Source organism: Anolis sagrei, chromosome 5, assembly GCF_037176765.1.
Source record: "Anolis sagrei isolate rAnoSag1 chromosome 5, rAnoSag1.mat, whole genome shotgun sequence".
NCBI classification, from domain to species: Eukaryota; Metazoa; Chordata; class Lepidosauria; order Squamata; family Dactyloidae; genus Anolis; species Anolis sagrei.
This window is the reverse complement of record NC_090025.1, coordinates 157,911,637-157,933,630: the sequence shown is the minus strand read 5'-3', so window position 1 is coordinate 157,933,630 and position 21,994 is coordinate 157,911,637. Positions and strand designations below refer to the sequence as shown.

Genomic DNA, 21,994 nt, shown 5'->3' with positions numbered 1-21,994 from the left:
CTAGCATTCCCAGCTTTTGGGGGTTGGGAAGAGCAGCGCCAAAAATATAAGAAGTAAACTGGAATCTCCTGAACTAAACAACAGAGGCAACATGTAATTGGTATCTAAATCTGTGAGACCCACATATAATACACAGATGAAGCATTAACCACATAGTGAACATTATGGTGTCTTAAGCAAATTTAATTAGAAAAAGGCATTTTGAATCACTGTACAATAAATGTCAGGCTTATGAAAATAGTAGTAAAAAAAGGTCACTGCTAATGACACTCTCTCACTGAAATGACAGAACACCATAGCATTTTTTTCAGGAACATATCAACTGAACAAAATCTGTAGCGATTAAAATTTCAATAAATAATCAGTTAATAATTATTTCATATTTTATGCCAATACAAGATACCTCTTTTTTTGCAATAGTTTTGAATCTCAAAAGAGCATGAAGGTCTGTGCATCTTGAGTGATGCTAACTTATGTTGCAGAAACTTGACTGAAATATCTCCTAGCTAGAACAATGTGGGCAAAATGTCTTACTGAAGTTCTTGCATGGTCAAAATACTCAGAAGTTTCCCACTGCAGTGTTCTGTCTAGAATAGCAGCCATGAATTGAATACATATTGTGAATTGTATTTCACTCCACCATTGCAAGGTCTTTTAATGCATGACTCCTTTGTTTTTTGGCTTTGTAACCAGGCCTCAGAAATTCTATTTTTCTTTTCTTTGCCTCAAGTTTATTCTTATGTCTTTTTAATTTCTTCTTGGCAGCAACATCAGGATTAGCAACAGCCTAAACAGAAAACAAGACACATTTCTTACTCTTCTGCTATATATGTTGAACTTTCTTAGTTTAAATACAAGTTCTCATGTTAAGTGAGCCTCTATTTCAAGGCACACATGAAATAAATACTGACCTGCAGCGCTCTCTGTTTCTTTCTGATGGCTCTCTTCTGACTAGCTTGTTTTTGAACGGAGGCAAAAGAAATTGAAAAGGTCTCAAGCCCAACCATTTTTTTCAGCAGCTCTATAATTTCCTGGGCAAGATTCTTCAGTGTTGGATCTAGCACAATGACAGGACACATGATTATACAATGACGGCTCACAGATGAACTCAGATTAACATTGTAATTCAGAAACTGGAAAAATAATTGCACATCCAGAACTGAAGTTCAGCTAGAAGCCTGTGGCTGAGGTCCAGCATTGAGAGAAATAGCTATGATGTCATCTCCCTAGACTACTTCTCCCTGTAAATCCTACTTTTAAGCTATACAGTTCTCCCCCAAAATAGTGCTGAAGAGTGGGACAGTGAGTAATGATGCATCCATAATCTTGGTAGCAGGGGACACTGAGCCCTTTCAGAGTTATCACATTGCTCCCTATACCGGGACAGCTGGAAATATTGCTCATGACCCCACTTTCTAAAGTCTCAGAAAATATTTTGGTGGGAGTTTTGTGGGGAGCACATTAGATTGCTGCAGTGATGATGATGGTAATTATTTATTTATTTATTTATTTATTTGGCCAGTCATATGACCATTTCAAAATACAACACGAGTAAAAGACAAGGCAAAAAGGAGAGGACAGCAGCTGACCTATTTACAGTCAGAATCTTATTTTTCTGATTCTTCTTTCAGGAAATGTGCTCCTTTCTTTAAAGCTTTCAGAATAAAAAGACAGTGGACCAACAATCATAAACATGAATGTGTGTAACCACAATGTCAAGTCTAGCTTTAACATTGTATGTACTGACCAGAATGCAAACTACTATTTCTCTTGGATTTAAATTTTGCTTGGTTAGAACGCCATTTGAATGATCGGTTAAAGTACTTCAGAGACATCCCTAAAGCAAAACATATGTGGTGTTTGAAACCAACCCATACAGGCCAGTGCAAGTAGTTTCAATTATTTAGCTAGTATGATGGTGTAATCCAAATTAACAGGACCTTTCTGTACCATATGAAGTAGGCATGCTTCAGGCCAGACATTAGTAAAATCTCTCACCTTGATCTGCGTAGGTACTGCTGAGTTCTCTGTATAGAGGGCCAATGATTGTTGACAGGTAGGGTTTGACCTTATCCTGCCCAAGGTCTACTGCAATGGCACCAAGGAATTTAAAGATGCAACTTCTCTGAAAAACAAACATAGCTGGTCAAAAGACTCATTTTGAAAGAAAAACAAAACATCTTTTTGGCTGTTTAGTAGTAGGAAGAATTCTCTAGTTCTGGTTCAGGAAAACAAAAAACATAATTGTCCACCAACTCTTAAAAATAACTTGGTCCTTCAAAACTTAATTTGAAATTAAATGACATGCAAACCTTTAAGGGGTCCTTGGGTGAATATGCAGCTTCTCGTGATGCCATTATGAAAAGTTTCTTCATCAGCCACAACAAAGTGGCTGGGCTCTTTTTCTCTTCAGCTTCTTTCGTATCAGTACCCAAAGTCTCATTCTCATCTTCACCTTCCAAGTCTTCTTGATCCTCAGTTCCTTCGCTGATCTCATTGCCATCTTCTGGAGCAGGAACCAGAAGATACAGTACTTTGGCTATAAACAGTAAATTCTTTATAATCTGAAATGTAAAAGAAAAATAAGAGCCATCTGAATGCTTTCTAGAATATTGTACAACCCAAAGCTTTAGGCCAATTCTATACAATCCATGATCTGAAAATGAAGGACCCAAACCATGCACTGCAGACAACTTACTGAATGAAATCTTTTGTTTTGTCACGTCCAATGTTGGCAACAAAATCAAAGTGTCCTTTGAGCACAGTGCTGGACCCTAATGTATGACTGATCTGCCATGGAAGGCTCCAAGCCTTAAATTTTATGATGCCTTCCCTAAGTTATAGCTGTATTAATAATACTATGACGGAATCTTTATCCTCTCCGCATGGAGGTCCAAATGCTTTCATTTTGATTCCCAGTAATTCCGCACAACTGTTTGGGGTGCAGTATCATATTTTGGGTTTGGTCTGTTACATTTTGCAAAATCATTTTGAGAGTTGTTTCAGTAATTTTACATGTATTTATTTCCAAGAAGGCTGAGAATTATGTGGACTTCTAGATATGGCTGGATTACAACTTAAATCATTTCTAGTCGCTGGCTATGATGGTTGGGGCTGCTAGGAACTGCAGCCCAATTATGATCTAGAGAGCCACATGATTCTGACCCCTGACTGATAGTGGGCACCAGCTGCCTCTCAACCCCAGTGCTGTGTAACCTCAGCTGCTTCCACTGACATGACTGGGCAAGCTCTCCTTCACCTGACAAACATTAGGGTAATGTTATATTTCATCTATCAAGAATATTCAGCAAAAAATCCATAACATTCAGTGAAAATCCATCAACAACACTGGGGGGAAAGAATTTCGTATTTTAACCAACCTGGCTGAGATCAAGAATTACTGTTATATAGGTTCTATGGAAAGGTGTAACACATGGAAACAAAAAAATTAACATTATAGACCTCTAGAATGTTCTGTGCCCCTACATATTCTATTTATAATCATAACTGGCAATCCAGCTAGAAAACAAATTATGAAAGATGTGCCGTACCATTCCAGTATAACTACTCTTATAGACAAAGTGGTTTACTTCAAGCTACTAGTTGACCAGCTCAGGGTGTCTTTTAGAATACAATTAAAAGATGTATATATTAGTTTATTACACATTTTTGATGTTTGATTCTTTGTTTAAGACGCACACATCATCTAGCTGTTTAGCTATATTTTCTTTCAACATATACATTTCAAAATATAAGTCTTCAAAAATACATAGTGCTTTACCTGTTCTCCGAGATCTGGATCCAGAAATTTGGACTTCAGCTGATGGCAGAAAGCTAAAGCAAGTGTTTTCATCTGTTAAGTTAAAAAGTTATGGTTATTTTTACAAAAGATGCTGCAACATAAAATATATTGTTGAATTTACTTCATTAACTTTTTCTCTAAGATGACTTAATTTTGCCCTCCAAAAGCAGCCTAAAACTTAAAACTCAACGAAGGCATAAACTATTGAAAGCCAGCATTGTGTAACTGCCTGAGTGTTGGACTAGGACTCTGGGAGACCAGGGTTCAAACTTTTACTTAGCCATGGAAACTCACTGAGTGATTCTGGACAAGTCACATGCTCTCAGCCTCAGAGGAAGGCAATGGCAAATCCTTGTGAATAAATCTTGCCAAGAAAACCCTGGGAACCTATGTCTGAAATCATGAGATGATACTGAACCCCTACCTAATAGTATCAAAACTCATAGTAATTTTGTTTCTGTCTCCTACTAGGGAAATGGAAAGGTGCAGCTAAAAAAGGAAGCTTAGAACATTGATGCTAACCTTTTTGTCTAATTCTTCTATTAAGAAGGTAGTTGCAGATGGATCTGTTGTAGTTACTTGGCCTTTTTCCAGTTTTCGCTTATTCCACTTATTAACAAGTTCCTCGGGCTTATAAGAAGCAAACAATAAGCCAAAGATCTGAGCAGAAGTCAGCCAAACCCAGCTGTGTGGATACCATAAATGGGATTGAATATGCCCTTCAGAAAAAGAAGAATTAAGGCTTCAATTGACTTCATTCATATTCAGAAGAGAAAAGGCAATTTCATTTACATTCTTTTCCACATGTGTAGCCCCTGACACTACAAATGTGTTAAGTACCAAATGCTTCAATAATAATGGAGTATAACAAAAAAATACTGACCCCAAATACTGCTCAGAATTTCATTGTGTTTAGTTAGTTCAAAAATATTGCACTCCTTGATTAGTTTAATGATCAAGTTGAGAAAGCTAAACAGCAATCTGTCTGCTGCCTTTTCTTTATTCTCTTCTGTAACCTGAAAAAACACAACACAAAAATGTAAAGTGGCATAAATAATAATAATAATAATAATAATAATAATAATAATAATCACACAATCCTAGACGCTTGGGAAGTGTTCGACTTGTGATTTTGTGATATGAAATCCAGCATATAGATCTCGTTTGCTGTGACATACTGTGTTTTTGTGTCAGTAAAATATTATTATTATTATTATTATTATTATTATTATTATTTATACCCCATCACTATCTCCCATAGGGACTCAGGGCGGCCTACAAAATAGTACACAAAGATGCCATGCATAAAATACATAATACATAAAATAAAATACATCAACATGAAAATAATAATACATTACATAAACCGGGGATATAAATTGGATAAAACAACCTCTATTAAAAAAAATAGAATCAGTTAAAAGAGTCATGTAATCAATATAAAGACATCTTGCAAATTTAACAGCATATAAGTAATGAAGACATTTCAGGAATCATCATTACAAAAAAAATATTTACATGGCAGAAGTTTATGTTTCTAGAACCTGAGATAAACTTAGAAGGCAGTCAATGGTGGAAGAAATAAAATCATTTGGGGTACCATTGTTAAGTACACTAAACGTCAGACCTAGGCCCTGGTCTCACAGACATGGCTCTATCACACCTAAGTTCAAAAGCAGACAGTATCTGCTAGACTTAACATCGTGCTTTGTAAACTTTCTTTAACACGAGAACAAAAGGGACACAGTGAGGTTGGATACAGTAATGTACTTTTATGGCGTCACCACAAACTATGCAACTCCTCAGCTGGCCCTATAAAGTTTCCCCTCTCTCACCACAAAGGCTACACAAGAAACAACACCTTCTAAGTAACAGAAAAGAGCAGGAGAATCCCTCCTCCTCCTCATAGCTTGGTCCTAAGGAATGCATTTTAAAAATACTGCTGCTTTAAGTTGCATTCCTACATTTTCCCATCTGGCATATGGCTGCTACAGTTTCCTAACAAGCACATTTCTAATTTTACAGGACTGGAAAGAAAAAGTATTGTCAACAAAAGCTGTCACTCTACCAATGGATAGCCCATCATTGACAATAACATGTAAAAGCTTACAAAGCCATCTAGAAAGTCTCTGCAGATACTCATCTCATACGTATTGCAATCTGAAAGCAGTGCTAAGGATTGAAAGCAAACACCCACATCTCTGACATTTGTTTGTTAGGTATGAAAAATAGACTGTTCCTATAAAACGATAAATAATTAAGCTCTTCCTCTCTTTGAAGAACATGTAAACAAGAGGAAACAAGTACAGTTTCTCTCAGATTCTTTTGGCAGGTTCCTTTTGTGAACAGATGCCATCTGTAAACAAGCTCTTTTGACAGTCCTGCCAAGTAATGAGTCACTTTTATGGGCTTGATTTCTTCTTTTCAGCTTGCCTTGTCCATTTTCCACAAATATCAGCTCCGATTAAACCACTTACCTCTTCAAAATTTGCAGGATGGATTTCTCTCTCGATAATTGGGAGAATGGTTCCAAGCCTTCTTTCAAATTCAACTCCTTCAACTTCAACAAATGTACCACAGGCGTGAGCAGCTAACCTCTTGTGTACACTCTGCCAATACAGACACCAACAAATTAGTGGTGGATTTTACATGGAAGCAAAATATTATGATACAATCAGCATTATTTAGGATTTAGATCTGTGAAGAGAAGAAGGCTCAAGTGTAGCTATGACTCAAAGCTCAGATTCCAGAATCATAAGAAACTGACCTAATTATTAAGGTAAAGGTAAAGGTTTCCCCTGACATTAAGTCTACTCATGTTTGACTCTGGGGGTGGTGCTCATCTCCATTTCTAAGCCAAAGAGCTGGTGTTGTCTGTAGACACCTCCTAGGTTATGTGGCCGGCATGACTGCATGGAGCACCATTACCTTCCTGCCAAAGCGGTACCTATTTATCTTCTCACATTTGCATGTTTTTGAACTGCTAGGCTGGCAGAAGCTGTGGCTAACAGCAGGAGCTCACCCCGCTCCCCATATTCAAACCACCAACCTTTTGGTCAGCAAGTTCATCAGCTCAGCAGTTTAAGCCACTGCATCACCAGGGGCTCTGACCTAATTATTAAGGTCCAATGAATTGCTATCTTCCTCTTCTGCCAGGAAAGGAATAATAATATAATTCCTTGCAAGGTTTAGAAAGTTCCTTTTCAGAACCTAAATCCAGTGGCTAATAGCAAATATAATAGACCCACTGAATCAGCTATTTAATGGCAAAGCAGTCTTATTCCAGTTGATTCAATGGGTTCATACAACTCCCAGGATCCTCCACCTAGCAGGTAGTTGTATTATTATTTTAACAGTTACTTTTCCAATGAATTCTTCTTTAACTTAACATTCTTTCTTTTCTCAATTCAACTAACATTATCGAAGGCAACCCAAACTCAAGGCACAGGTAGTACCTTTTCACTCTTGAACCACGAGGTGAGCAGCAAAAACATCAGGTCTCGGTTTTCAGGGTTAATCTTACTAAGAAGACTTTTGGTTGCCAGGACTGCCATCTTCTTGCATTTTGCAGAGTCATCGTTTACTACCATCATACACAGAGGGACAAAGAACAGGCCACAAAACTCATGCAATAAACCCTGAAGGAATAAAAAAGAAAAAATCAGACAAGTTGCTAGCTGACAACCCTGAAAAGGAGCGTACTACAAACAATAAACAAATTAAAGCAAAGTCTATATCAAAACCAGCAAAATATTCTGTATATTTATTATATCCCATCATTTTTATTTCAGAAAGTATTGTCACCCCAACAAGTATACACAACGGACAACATATATCCAAGCAGGACAAACACCACAGTTAGAATCAGAGACAACCACTAATACTAGTACACAATAAATAAAAATATTGTTAGCAAATATGTGTGCAAAAGATTGAAGTGTAGTGAAGTTATTGGTCCAATATTTCTTGTGGGAGAAACATTAGGACGCATCCACATAGCAATTTCTGAGCTGCACAAATATATCTCATGTACAACACAAAACTGCAAAATCAAAAGTTGGTATAGTACAGTGATCAGAATATCAGACTAGGATTGGGAAATCCTAGGGTTCAAATTCCCATTCACCCATGAAAAAAACTCAAATGTTAGACCCATATTTTAGTTTAATAAGTGAAGACACACTGAGCTAATGACCATGCATTTTGTCTTCATGCTCTCTATGCCTTCCTCAGCACATAATGATTGAGGGCTACCTGGATTAATTGACAGTTTCCTGTGATGTCCAAATCTGGAAACTATTTACCACGATCAGTACCACTTAGAATTTTGCACAGATTCTAAACTGGTTTCACATCTTTGTTTATTCATTTCCTGGTACCTGTAACGTCCCAGTCTTGATGTAACAGAAGACTGTGGTTAATTAACCTAAGAGCACTTTAATCAAGCCAGACAAGGAAAGTAGAACGAGTAACGTAAGTATACAGCAGACAAACACAAGGTTTGTCTACATCTTGAGTTAATAATGCAGGATATACCAGCCCACCCAAACCACAATGTATTAGCATAACCTATATCAGGAGATTATTGTAAAGATTAAATGGCAGACGGTGGTACTAAGTTGCTCTGAGCTCTATGAAGGCAGGATAAGAGGCAATAAATAAATAAACTCCCAGTCATCCAACCCATGCTTGTCCTCAATCAGTCACAACATACTACTAAATTGTATACAGAATATCTTTAGGAAGCTTTATTGTGTAAACAGCTCTCAGAAGCTTGCTTAAAGCTAGTTACCATACAAATCCCTCTGCAATGCCAGAAATACAGCTTAATGGTGTAACATAAGAAAATTGTGACAATTTCCACTACCTTGGTAGCCACGTCTCCACAAAAGTCAACATTGACACTGAAATACAACACCGCCTGACCATGCAGCATTTCTCCAAATGAACGGAGAGTGTTTGAGGATTGGGACATCCATAGGGAGACCAAGCTGCTTGTTTATAAAGTTATTGTCCTCTCAATCCTGCTATATGCCTGCAAAATGTGGACTGTCTACAGACGTCACACTCAACTCCTGGAACAATTCAATCAGCGTTGCCTCTGAAATATCCTGCAAATCTCCTGGGAAGACAGGCAGACAAATGTCAGTGTGCTGAAAGAAGCAAAGACCCAGAATTGAAGTGATGCTCCTACGCCATCAACTCCACTGAACTGGCCATGTTGTCCGAAAGCCCAGTCACCATCTCTCAACGCAGTTACTATGCTTCCAACTCAAGAACGGGAAACATAATGTTGGTGGACAGGAAAAGAGATTTAAAGATGGGCTTAAAGCCAACCTTAAAAACTGTGGCGTAGACACCAAGAACTGGGAAGCCCTGGCCCTTGAGAGCTCTAACTGGAGGTCAGTTGTGACTAGCAGTGCTGCAGAATTCAAAGAGGCACAAATGGAGAGTGAAAGGGAGAAACATGCCAAGAGGAAGGCGCGTCAAGCCAACCCTGACTGGGACCACCTTCCACCTGGAAACTGAAGTCCTCACTGCGGGAGAACATGCGGATCAAGAATAAGGCTCCAGAGCCACTTACGAACTCACCACCAAGATACCAGACTTGGAAGACCATCATCCTCGGGCTAGGAGGTCAAGTCAAGTCACAAAGCTATTTCAGACACTTCTCCAATTTCAATGGACATTCTATTTTGTGCAGACTTAGTGAAACATATTCTATAAAATATATTCTAGGATTCACGTTGCAAATGGAAAGAATAGTTTCTTTTTACCTGAGGGAACATTTCAAAGAGGTAAGCGATCATTTCCAAAGCAGATTCTCTCCCCGTCTCATATTCATAACTACGACAAAACAATAAAACATACAGCAGTGTTAGTACTTCCAAGAACTACTAGATATATACACATATAACAGTACAATACTTTACATATTTATTCAGACACATGTTGCACCATCTCCAAAAGCAATGACTCCTTCAGAACTATGTTTCACTATGGAAGTGTGAGCCAGGGCCTTCAAACATTAAGGAAAGGAAAACTGTGGTATGTGCATATGTGTTCACACACACACACACACACACACACACACACACACACACATATATATATATATATATATATATATATATATATATATAATTTGCCATTTCTAAGCCTTGAAATACACCCTCGTTTCTTTACTACAGGCATGGGCAAACTTCAGTCCTCCAGGTGTTTTGGACTTCAACTCCCACCATTCCAAAGAGCCTCAGGCCCCTTCCTTTTTCCTTAAGCGGCTGAGGGGGGAAAGGAAGGGGCCTGAGGCTATTAGGAATTGTGGGAGTTGAAGTCCAAAACACCTGGAGGGCCCGAGTTTGCCCATGCCTGATTTAGTAACTACATGGGAAGGTGTTTAATATATGCTGCTTCTCTCATTCTGGCATGACAACACTGGAAATGGCATGCATTCCTTTGCAAAATTATTGGTATACCAGCTCTTTTGAAGTCAAGTGTCAAAATCCTTTCATTTTCTTCTCTTCGGGCAATAAACAGTTGGGAAGATGAAGGAATGCTCAACACTAACTAGAACTATTTATTGTGAACAGAGTTGCGCATCCTGGGAAACACTTTGCAAAGCTAAGAGGGACCATATCTCATTGGCAAGAATACATGCTGGGAATAAAGATGTTCCCTAGCTGAATCTGGGGGCCCTTCCACACAATCCTGTATCCCAGAATATCAAGGCAGAAAATCCCACAATATCTGCTTTGAACGGGGTTATCTGAGTCCACATTGCCATATATTCCATCTTAAAGCCAATAATGTGGGATTTTATTCAGCTGTGTGGAAGGGGCCTGGGTTGTCTCTAGTTAAATGGGAGGAATGAGTGGAAAATACAATTATTTTACATTTTACCAACATATGTTTCTCTAAACATGCAGAGAAACATATCAGGCTTGAAAATCTATACTTTCCCAATATGTACAAGGTAGTTTGCGAAAGCAAGTCCTACAAAATGTGTACATTTGAAATAGTGAATGTAAAAATTCATACACTTTGAAAAATATTTAGAGGAATCCATACAAAAATCATTTATTTAAATCCTTGATTGTAAATGTATTTATTTTCAAAAAGAGAACATTGTGTATGTGTGTATGCGCAGACTGAAAATGTCCAAAAGGGAATGGTGTGTACTAAAAATGAACTTGGCAGAGTGACTGACCCCTAATCAAAATATGAAAACTACTGTTCAAGCCCTTGAAAAGTCATTGTCAGTCAACATAATCCGAACAAAGCTAGAACAGAAAAATAGAATGACCTTTTATATAGGCAGAAATCATGATAATCAATTCATAGGCAAGCACAAAAAAACTGCAATATGAATGCATTCAAAACCAGTAAGGAAGAAACTGCTTCATTAATTTGTCTGAAGCACAATTTCTGAGTTTTCCCTTTTGACTCCTGGTTTCTACTTTTGCAAAAATCCCACAATCTGAAAAAACAGATGGAAAAAAAACCCAACCTTCTGTTACTTACGTGAGCTGAGCAAAGATGTACTCAAGGTTGCCTTTCAGCTTTTTACCAAGTGGGTAATCAAGAATATATTTTAGATAAATCTGGTGGAGAAAACAAACAAGAAATCATCTATTTAAACCCTACAGCCCTGAATAAGTTACCCAAAAGGCAGCTGTTTTCTTTGGACAGCTGCTTACTAGGTGAGGGCAATGTAGCAGGCAAGAAAGGCATTTTTATCAATTAATCCTGCTGATTTAATAAAACAAACTAAACTTAAAGACTCATATAGTTTCTTAACAGGTTTATTTAACAAATGGCAACAAAGCATGTGTAGGATAATTATTTGGAATCTAAATCAGCTGGTGGTACCTTTATTTTTCAGTCAGTGCACAGAATCAGAGTTGGAAGATACCTTGTGAGCCACCCAGTCCAACCCCCTGCCAAGAAACAGGAAAATCACATTCAAAGCACCCCTGACAGATGGCCATCCAGCCTCTGTTTAACATCTTCTAAAGGAGGAGCCTCCACCACACTTTGGGGCAGAGAGTTCCACTGCTCAGTTAGGAAGTTCTTCCTAATGTTCAGGTGGAATCTCCTTTCCTGTAGTTTGGAGCCATTGTTCTGTGTCCTAGTCAGTCTCCAAGGCAGCAGAAAACAAGCTTGCTCCCTCCTCCCTATGACTTCCATCATGTGTGCTCTCAGCCTTCTCTTCTGCAGGCTAAACATGCTCAGCTCTTTAAGCCTCTCCTCATAGGGCTTGTTCTCCAGACCCTTGATCATTTTAGTAACCTCCAGCTTGTCAACATGTCCCTTCAATTACAGTGCCCAGAAGTGAACACGGTATTCCAGGTGAGATCTGACCAAGGCAGAATAGAGAGGTAGCATGACTTCCCTGAATGTAGACATTATACTCCTATTTATGCAGACCAAAATCCCATTGGTTTTTAAACTGCCGCATGACATTGTTGGCTCATGTTTAATTTGTTGTCCTTGAGGACTCCAAGATCTTTTTCACACGTACTCTTGTCGAGCCAGGCGCTCCCCATTCTGTATCCTTCATTTCCTTTTTTCTGCCTAAGTGGAGTATTTTGCATTTGTCCCTGTTGAACTTCATTTTGTTAGTTTTGCTCACATGGTTACAACACTGATTCTACTTTAATTGCTATGGTTTCACTCTATGGAAACGGAAACTGGAAAACTGATGAAACACAGTTGCAGAATAATTGGACAACGGGAAAAAAAAGAGTTTCTACAAACCTGTCTGCACTGGATTCGAACCTGCTCACTTTGGCCAGTGATGGCAAAATTTGCGACCTTCTGCATAACACCTTCAATTTCTGGAACTATCAGTTTTCTTGACAAAATAGCCTTTAGAAAGAAAGAAGAATCACATTCAAGCTTTCTTTGAACACCATAAACAAAACATATGCACTTTTTTAAAGAACAGGAAGCCTGATGACAAAGAAACAACCCTTTAAAGGGCAATACCTTTAAGAGGCCAAAGGCAGTAGCTTGTCGCAATGAGTCGTAGAGATCTTCTTCCGCATACCCAAGCAACACTTGCAGCTCTTTGTCTGTTATGTGACTCTTTGCATTCCTTACAAGCAGAGAAACACACTGGAAAGTAAAATCTTGAGTTATAAACTTGAACACTGCATAATGTTCCACAAGACTAGAATGTTAAACAAGGACAAGGATCAAATCTATATTTTGTGCCTTTCTTTTTTTCCCATTCTTGAGGCGTGCAATTCAAAACAATTTTACTAGGAAATAAGCCCCATTTTGCACAGCAGGGTTTAGATAGATTCTAAGATTATATTTCCAAAACCTGCAGAGAAGGCTCTGCTTGAAAAGCCATTTTCTCAAGTGGCCATGGCCTTGAGAGCAGAGAAATCTATTGCCATGGCAGACTCCTTTATTCCATCCATATAGACTCAAAAGTTGGATGTCTGAGAAATAAAAAAAATGTGATCCTTTATTTACTGGATTGCTGAGCTGGTTCTATAATTTACAGTTTTAATCATTTATTTTATGATGTTAATGTGTAATTTACTATCAACCATTTCTGTTCTTGGGAATTAAATAATCGATGAGCATTTGTAATAATATGGATGGAGGTCATATTTCTGTGTGGAATCTTATTTTGCCAGCAAATAAAGGTAAAACTATTTGTGCAGGGTGATGATAAAACATGCAGAATCTGCACAGAACTAGCTGGGTCAGAGAGTTACAGGGTAAGAATATTTTCTATCCACTTTCTTCGGTACACTAGCTAAGCAGCTAGATAATTTCAAAATTTGGAGACTGACACTGATGAGGACTCATAGAAGGTTAGCGCATTAAGACTAGAAGTAAGCAAAATGTAGCTTCCCATAAACACACAAATTAATACAGACTGCCCTTTTTTCTGACCAAAAGAAGGATGCAGAACTGTTACAGTTATAATGTGTTGTTGAAGGCTTTCATGGTTGGAATCACTGGGTTGCTGTGAGTTTTCCAGGCTGTATGGCCATGTTCCAGAAGCATTCTCTCCGGACGTTTCACCCACATCTATGGCAGGCATTCTCAGAGGCTGTGAAGTCTGTTGGAAACTAGGCAAGTGGTGTTTATATATCTGCAGAATGTCCAGGGTGAGGAAAGAACTCTTGTCTGCTTGAGGCAAGTGTGAATGTTGCAATTGGCCACCTTGATTAGCACTGAATAGCCTTGCAGCTTCAAAGCATGGCTGCTTCCTGCCCAGGGGAATCCTAGGATGGTTTTAAATGGTGTATATTTTTGTGTCCCGGCATTGAATGTTTGCCATATATATGCTGTGCTCCGCCCTGAGCCCCTTCGGGGTGAGAAGGGTGGAATATAAATGCTTTAAATAAATAAATTTATTGGGAGGTGTTAGCTGCCATAGATATGGGCAAAACATCAGGAGAGAATGCTTCTGGAACATGGCCATACAACCCATACAACTCACAGCAACTCACTGTCAAAGTTACTCATAAATATTTTGCTGAAATATCTTAAGCTCCCACACATTTATTTCAAAACCATAGGAGGACTTGCTACCATTTCTGGTTTGGGAAGCATATATGTGGCTCTTAGATGCTCATGAAAGGAGGAAAGTGAACCCTAGATGTTCTGATTTTGCCCATCTCCGCATTCAACAACTGCTGGCAGCTGCTTCTGAGACCACAAAACTGTTTTCTAACACTTGGAAATCCAAAAGCAGAGAAAGGATATAAATGGCTTCTTTATTATACAAATCCTTCTCATAACACAGATGTCTGGCCAAAAATAAAGCACCTCACAAATTCATCACTAAGCTGTTCTTATGGCTCAGACGTACTTTGAAACAATTCACCACCAAATGGAAGTTCTGGCCTTTCGCTGCTCCTGGTTTGGCAAAGTCCTTCAGCAGAATGAAAAGCTGCTTGGTTAACTGGTCTATAGTCTTATCTATTGCAGGAAGAGGGAATTTTATGACCCACAGAAGAGACTGGAGAGCACCAGTGATCACCTGGAAATGAAACAACAAAGATCACCGAAGGGATAGTACCCAGAAATCCCTTTCCCCATCTCATGTGGAATTTTCAAAATGTTTTGCTTTTGAATCTCTGGTATTTATTTATTTATCGTGTCAGAAGGAACCAGACAGTTGTATTACATTTTTAACAAAACAAACAAACAAACAGACAAAACACCAAGTTTGCAAGCTTGGTAGTTGATTAAATGTCCTTTGACCAGTATCTGGCATCAGTGTTAACACATGAAAGCCAAATTGCATGCTGACTACACAGCAATTTTGCAGAGTTAGTGCAACAAGATGTATCCAACCCTGCCTTTACTTTTTCAATGCTGACTCATATTTTTTTCCTGACTCCCAAGTACCTGTGGCATCGGGTGTGAATAGTGTCCATGCATTTAGCTCAATTTGCAGTTTAGGGAAAGCTATTTGGAAATCTCCCAGGTATCTTGAGTGCCTCACCAAACTAGAAACCCCAGTCATTGCAGCTAAAGTGGAATCAGAGTACTACAGTACCCTTTTCAAGTAATTTGGGAAAGTCTTTGAAAGCTAACATTTAGCTATAAATATGATGAAGAAGAAAACCCTTAGGTCTCCTAATTATTTATTCTTGTAACAAAGTGGTTGGCACATGCTAAGTGTGTATTTCCCTCATTTCTTTCTGAATAACATGAGTTCAGGATAAACACTAGGTCTGTCTGTATTTTGCTCCAAACCATACCTTGACATCAGTGGAATGAAGGCAGTTGATAAGCAGCTGTACAAACGGATCCAGCATTTCTAAAGTGCGTTCCTCAGAGGAATTTATTTTGGATCTCTTCAAGCTCATGTGCAGAAGCTGTAGAATTAAAGAAACACTAGACATTAAAAGCCCATTGAAAAGAAGTCATTTCATGAAAAGCCAAAGAGTTTGTGAAAACAAGGCAACTTCAGGATGAGACAATTGAGGGATATAGATGGGTTTTTCAACCTCTTATTATATGATAAGCAATTTCAGGGACAACTGTGCAAGTAACATGAAGAGATGGAAAGCTACGTTAAACAAAAGCTCAGTGATTTGGGATAAATTGCTACAGAAAAACATAATCCCTGTACATGATAACTTCAACAGTGGTCTGTTTAATTACACATGTAACACAATTTTTGTTCCTGGGTGATAAATGCAATTTCCTAATTGATGTTCTCATAACATGGAAAAAAGTTTATTAAACTTCAAAAACTTCGTTTTTACTGGACATCCTGCAGCACATTTTGCTATAGATTTTCAGTTAATGTCTTATAAAGTCTCAATCAATTCAACATAATTTGTTGCAGCCATAAAAATAAGGTTTCTGGAGCATAACTACTTTCAAAGAATGTAGGTAAAGGTAAAGGTTTCCCCTGACCTTAAGTCTACTCGTGTTTGACTCTGGAGGGTGGTGCTAATTTCTATTTTTAAGACGAAGAGCTGGTGTTGTTCGTAGACGCCTCCAAGGTCATGTGGCCAGCATGACTGTATGGAGTGCCGTTACCTTCCTGCCAAAGCGGTACCTATTGATCTGCATGTTTTCAAATTGCTAGGTTGGCAGAAGCTGGACCTAACTGCAGGAGCTCACCTACTGAATGATCAACTTCAGATTTGATCCGTTGACCTTTCATTCAGCAAGTTCAGCAGCTCAGCGGTTTAACCCGTTGCACCACAAGGGGTCCTCAAAGTGTGTACCACACAATTAAACAGGAAATAAAACTTTCAAATCAGGATTTTTTTTCATATTTTGTTACACAGTGTTATTCTACCCAGCCTCACTCAATGAGACTTCCTAAAATTCTAATGTAAGAAATGAGTTATGTAGTTATGGATCTCTACAGACTAGTTCTCTTCTGACAGAATAACATACCTTGTGTAGCACTACAAAACAACACCCACCTCACTTCCTCTGCAACACTTTGAACCCTTCACCATCAATCATACAAACTGAGCAAACCAGGACTATAAATTCTGAACTAACCCACTGCCATGCACTATTACTTCTCATCCATTTCCTACTGACCATCCAACTGGGAGAAACAAGTATTGCTCAATCAGAGCAAAAGTTATGCAACTGTGGCTGGGAAAAGAGGCATTCCTGTGTGAAAGCCTATATTACAAAGACATTTATTTTATTTTTTAAGTACATGTGAATGGGGTTCTTCTTACCCGCAGCCCTGACTCAACCAAGATATGCCTGTTTGTCTTGGTGCTCACAGGTGCCTTTTGCCCCCCACGAACCGGGGTTGGTGGAAGTAAGAGGCAGCTTGCTGGTTGCAAACGGGGATCTGGAGGAGGTGCAGCTTTAGCTCTGGAAAGAAATTTTTGAAAGGGAAAGTAAGAGCAAGAATTAACCAGACAGAATTAATAGATACAGATATTATACAGATTGCAGCAGGTCCTTTGCAGAAGTGGAATGAGATCCTTCTCTGAGCCATCAGGCTGGCATCATCTGCCATCATCACAGGGAGGTAATCTTCCCAATGATCCATGGCTGCTGAGACAGAGAGCACCATTGATGCCACCAACTGTTCACTGCAGAGCCACCACCAGGAACACTTTGTTGTGAGTTTTACGAAGTGCCTTTAAGAAGCATCTGCCTAGCACTTCATTTTGAGGACCTTGTTCTAAGGGTCCTCAAAAATGAAGCACTAGGCAGATGCTCCTTAAAGATTATTTGGAAAGCTGCATCAACCACTTTCCTGCTCCATATGCCACAACAGGAAAAACAGTTGGGATGTCCAATGCCCCATTTTGAAGCCATCGGAGGAAAGTATAGCAGCTGTTCCATAGAACTTTGCCAGTTGTTTTGTAGATATAGCAAGAAAATGGCTGGTACAGCTGGCAGGTCTTCAGAGTGTGGTACTGGATGACCGCTTCAGAGTGCCTTGCCAATTATTTTCTTGGAATGGCTGCTACAGCAGAAGGGAAAAGCCAGTACAGCTCTCGAGTGCAGGCAGAAGATCCACCAACTAATATTCTGAGCAATAATTCCTCGAAGCAAGGCACTGCAGGTAAGGTGATCATGAGGATAATGCCTTACACCAGTGGTTCTCAACCTGTGGGTCCCCAGATGTTTTGGCCTTCAACTTCCAGAAATCCTAACAGCTGGTAAACTGGCTGGGATTTCTGGGAGTTGTAGGCCAAAACACCTGGGGACCCACAGGTTGAGAAACACTGCCTTACACCAAGGACACTGCTGAGTGAGGTCTTGCTACCCAGCACTGCCAAAAAGCAAAGGCAAAGGTAAACGTTTCCCCTGACAATACGTCTAGTTGTGTCCGACTCTGGGGGGTGGTGCTCATTTCTATTTCTAGACCAAAGAGCCAGCATTGTCTGTAGACACCTCCAAGTTTATGTGGCCAGCATGACTGCATAGAGCGCTGTTACCTTCCCACCGGAGCGCTACCTATTGATCTACTCACATTTGAATGTTTTTGAACTGCTAGGTTGGCAGAAACTGGGCCTAACAGCGGGAGCTCACCCCACTCCCTGTCAGCAAGTTCAGCAGCTCAGTGGTTTAACCCGCTGCACCACCAGGGCCAAAAAGCAAAATAAAACAAAATTTGGATTAAAAAAAACATAAATATTTCTTCAGGAAATGATAATTCTGCTCTAGTCCTGACCCAGAATAGGGAAAATAGAATCAAATGGTTCATGTCTAAGAATGAAATAAAATCACTTATGTCAAAATAACACTGGAACTTCAATTTAACTACTTTGGGTTAAATAGTTTTAAAATTAGCATCTTTGTGATTAAGAAGCCATCGTAATTTTTGGTGTCATTTAGGCATACCTTTCTATGAAAATAAACTGGCCCACCTGAGGTATAACATTAAAAATAAAATGCCAATTATGAATCACCATGGCTTTACTGGAAACAATAACAATAAAAACTGGGAAAATTAAAAGTCTGAAAGGCCTTGTTTTCTTGTTTGGCAATTGTCTGTTTACGCTTGACAAACCATTGGGGCTTGCTTACTTCTATACGGCAGCATGTTTCCAAATGCTATCATCCAAAACCAGCGTAAGTGGGGAAAAACACTGTATAAACATACCTTGCTTTTTCGGTCAGCAGTGGTAGATTTTCACTAATTAAGCCATGGCTGAGCAAAAGAATAGACTCTGCAGTCATTTCCGAGTTCATTATCAATCCAGACACAATGCGGCGTAGAGTTTCATGCACCTTCCGAGACATCTTTAAGCTTGTGGTATTCTCTAATATCTACAAGCCAACAAATTAAAAAAAAATCACCTTATATTGTGGATAATGGATCATGACCTGTTATATCACTGACCATTGGGGTATAGATCATGAACTGTTAGGATCAGAACCTAATCAGATGGCAAGTTTCCTTTACTGATAACTTCATGTATTTAAAGATACAGGCACATTTCTTGTCAAAAGTTAAAAACTTCAATATCTTGAACTTATAATCTTCAGCAGTTTCTTCATAAAGTATACTACTTTATACAGCTCTCTTTAATAAGAGTTTACTTTCAATTAAAACACAAGCATCAACAGTTTCTAACTTCCTAAGATGGGCTTCTGTACTCTGACAGACAGACCTCTATACTCAAGCTCTTTCAAAAACCAACACACTAACAGTCATTCCTCAATTGACATTCCCTAACTGTCATCCCATTTAAACCTGAACATTCTAAACAGTTACTGAGTTAGTCACATGAACTGCAGCCCCTCCCACTGCTTTAGGTATATAGAGATAAGGAAATTGCAAATCAAATAATACATATATTTCAGGTTATAAAGCGGCACTCTACAAAACAGACAAACACAATATAGAGGAAGTTTGAGAAGGTTGCTTCCCCTAACACCTTAATAATATGCCATTACTATTTATACAATATGATGCTGCTATTAGAAAGAGTTCCTCCCACCCCTTTTTCCTGACTGCTGTAATATGTGCTGAGCAACTACAATCCCACATTTCCCTTCTTCCCTTAAACACAATGCCTGCCTTCATATTAGGAAGATCTCATAAAAATGAAACATGGGGGAGGGGAAATGCTGATCCCTCACATCAGACAGCATAAAAGCACTGATTTAGAGCATAAAATCAACCTAGAAGTGTAATAGTATGGTAACGCAGCCCCCTCTTAGTGTCTTCCTCCTAATCCAGAAATGGCAGAAATGCTGGCACGAGAAAGACAATGCTGTTATAGTGGGTTGTTGTAAGTTTTTTCGAGCTATATGGCCATGTTCTAGAGACATTTCTCCTGATGTTTCACCTGCATCTATGGCAAGCATCCTCAGAGGTCTGTTGTAACTAGGAAAATGGGTTTATATATGTGTGGAATGATCAGGGTGGGACAAAGAGCTCTTGACGGAGCTAGATATGAATGTTTCAACTAACCACCTTGATTAGCATTTGATGGCCTGGCAGTGCCTGGGGCAATCTTTTGTTGAGAGGTGATCAGATGTGCCTGATTGTTTCCCCTCTGTTGTTTTGCAGTTGTAATTTTAGAGGTTTTTTTTTTAATTGGTAGCCAGATTTTGTTCATTTTCATGTTTTCCTCCTTTCTGTTGAAATTGTCCACATGCTTGTGGATTTCAAGGGTTTCTCTGTGTAGCCTGACATGGTGGTTGTTAGAGTAGTCCAGCATTTTTGTGTTCTCAAATAATATGCTGTGTCCAGGTTGGTTCATCAGATGCTCTGCTATGGCTGACTTCTCTGGTTGAAGTAGTCTGTTATATGCTGTTATACATTTTTAAACTACTGTACAGATATAGCAGAAAGGTGGCTTCTTTCCTGCTGGGGAAATATCTATAGATCACTTAGAGAGTATGGTGTGCTCATCAAAAGAATAGATTCCCTCCTGTATAAAAGTCCTGTTATCCCATTCAGAATCAATTCTACCATCTTACCTCTTTTAATGGAAGTATTAGCTTAGTTACTTGGTCCTTCCCCACATACTTGGCAAGGATTTCGTAAGAATCGTAACTCTTGCTTCTGCGGGCCTCCATGACTTTGGATACAATGCCTTTCACTTCCTTCTCCTCGGCAACCTCCCCAAACAATTCATGATTGAAAATCTTTTCAGAAAAATATAAAAGAAACAAGGAAATATTAAGAAATAGCAGACTAGGAGATATGTATTTGCAGCCAACATTTCAGATATAATTTCCAAAGGAATGATCATCTTAATTTGTTGAAGCAAAATCCAAAGGTTCTTCTTGCACCTTAACGATGAACAAATTTATCATAGCCTTCTGTGGATGTGAATTTGTCTTTTTAGACATAATGGCCACACATCCAACAATATTTTACCTAAACCTCTTCACACTAAAGCAACAAAATGCTCCAGTCTTATGCAGTTAATCACAAGAGAAAAAGAGAAGCTTATGAACAAGATATGCAGTGAATTTTGGGAAGGAAGGTATATCCATTCCCTCACAGAAACAATCCAGAAGCAGTATCCCCAAGTCAGGATAACTGATACTGAGGGACCCTGATATTTTGGAATGTGGAGAAATTTTCTCCTGGCTTCTGCCTTTAGAGTCTTAATTATGACAGCCGTGCTTCACCTCTGCTACTCCATCTCCAACCAACCACCCTTTCCCTTTGAAGCTGTCAAGGAAGCTGAACTCCATTGCATCTGGTATTCTTCCCTTGGAGGAGGACTTACTTCAGTTAGCAGTTCCACACAAGCATCCAAGTCACCAGCTTTAAGATGACTGCTTGCAAGGCTCTTCAGCAAGAGATGGACAGTGAAAGTCAACACGTGGACCTAAATGAGGGGAGAAAGATATCATTTTTTATGGTTGTTAAGTGGATGAATGGGCCCCCCTTCATGTGATACAGTGGGCTTAATCACTGAGCTGCTGAACTTGCTGACCGAAAAATTGTTTGAATCCAGGGAGTGGGGTGTGCTCTCGCTGTTAGCCCCAGCTTCTGCCAACCTAGCAGTTCAAAAACATGCAAATGTGAGTAGATCAATGGCTAGTGCTTTTGTGGGAAGGTAACAGTGCTCCATGCAGTCATGCCGGCCACATGACCTTGGAGGCATCTACAGACCATGCCGGCTCTTTGGCTTAGAAATGGAGATGAGCACCACCCCCCAGAGTCGGACTCAAGGGGAAACCTTAACCTTTATCTTTAAATGGATGAATTTTACTAAAAGGATGACACAGACCCACAAACAGAATGGG

At 39.2% G+C, this 21,994-nt stretch overlaps 1 protein-coding gene across 1 annotated transcript in view; it reads right to left on the bottom strand.

Annotated features, from left to right (window-relative positions):
• Window positions 1–168: 168 nt before the first annotated feature.
• The window catches only part of UTP20 (UTP20 small subunit processome component), an 84,558-nt gene continuing 62,732 nt past the window's right edge, over window positions 169–21,994 (bottom strand). The window contains exons 44-62 of the mRNA XM_060777234.2: window positions 21,472–21,573; window positions 20,711–20,878; window positions 18,882–19,048; window positions 16,993–17,134; window positions 15,538–15,654; window positions 14,640–14,810; window positions 12,791–12,919; window positions 12,560–12,670; window positions 11,324–11,403; window positions 9,580–9,649; window positions 7,258–7,440; window positions 6,280–6,411; window positions 4,686–4,818; window positions 4,325–4,521; window positions 3,782–3,853; window positions 2,313–2,564; window positions 1,999–2,125; window positions 912–1,057; window positions 169–787 (exon numbers count right to left, since the gene is read on the bottom strand). Coding sequence (XP_060633217.2) covers window positions 632–787; window positions 912–1,057; window positions 1,999–2,125; window positions 2,313–2,564; window positions 3,782–3,853; window positions 4,325–4,521; window positions 4,686–4,818; window positions 6,280–6,411; window positions 7,258–7,440; window positions 9,580–9,649; window positions 11,324–11,403; window positions 12,560–12,670; window positions 12,791–12,919; window positions 14,640–14,810; window positions 15,538–15,654; window positions 16,993–17,134; window positions 18,882–19,048; window positions 20,711–20,878; window positions 21,472–21,573 — 2,655 coding nt within the window. The 3' untranslated portion in view covers window positions 169–631. The remainder of the gene's footprint in view (window positions 788–911; window positions 1,058–1,998; window positions 2,126–2,312; window positions 2,565–3,781; window positions 3,854–4,324; window positions 4,522–4,685; window positions 4,819–6,279; window positions 6,412–7,257; window positions 7,441–9,579; window positions 9,650–11,323; window positions 11,404–12,559; window positions 12,671–12,790; window positions 12,920–14,639; window positions 14,811–15,537; window positions 15,655–16,992; window positions 17,135–18,881; window positions 19,049–20,710; window positions 20,879–21,471; window positions 21,574–21,994) is intronic.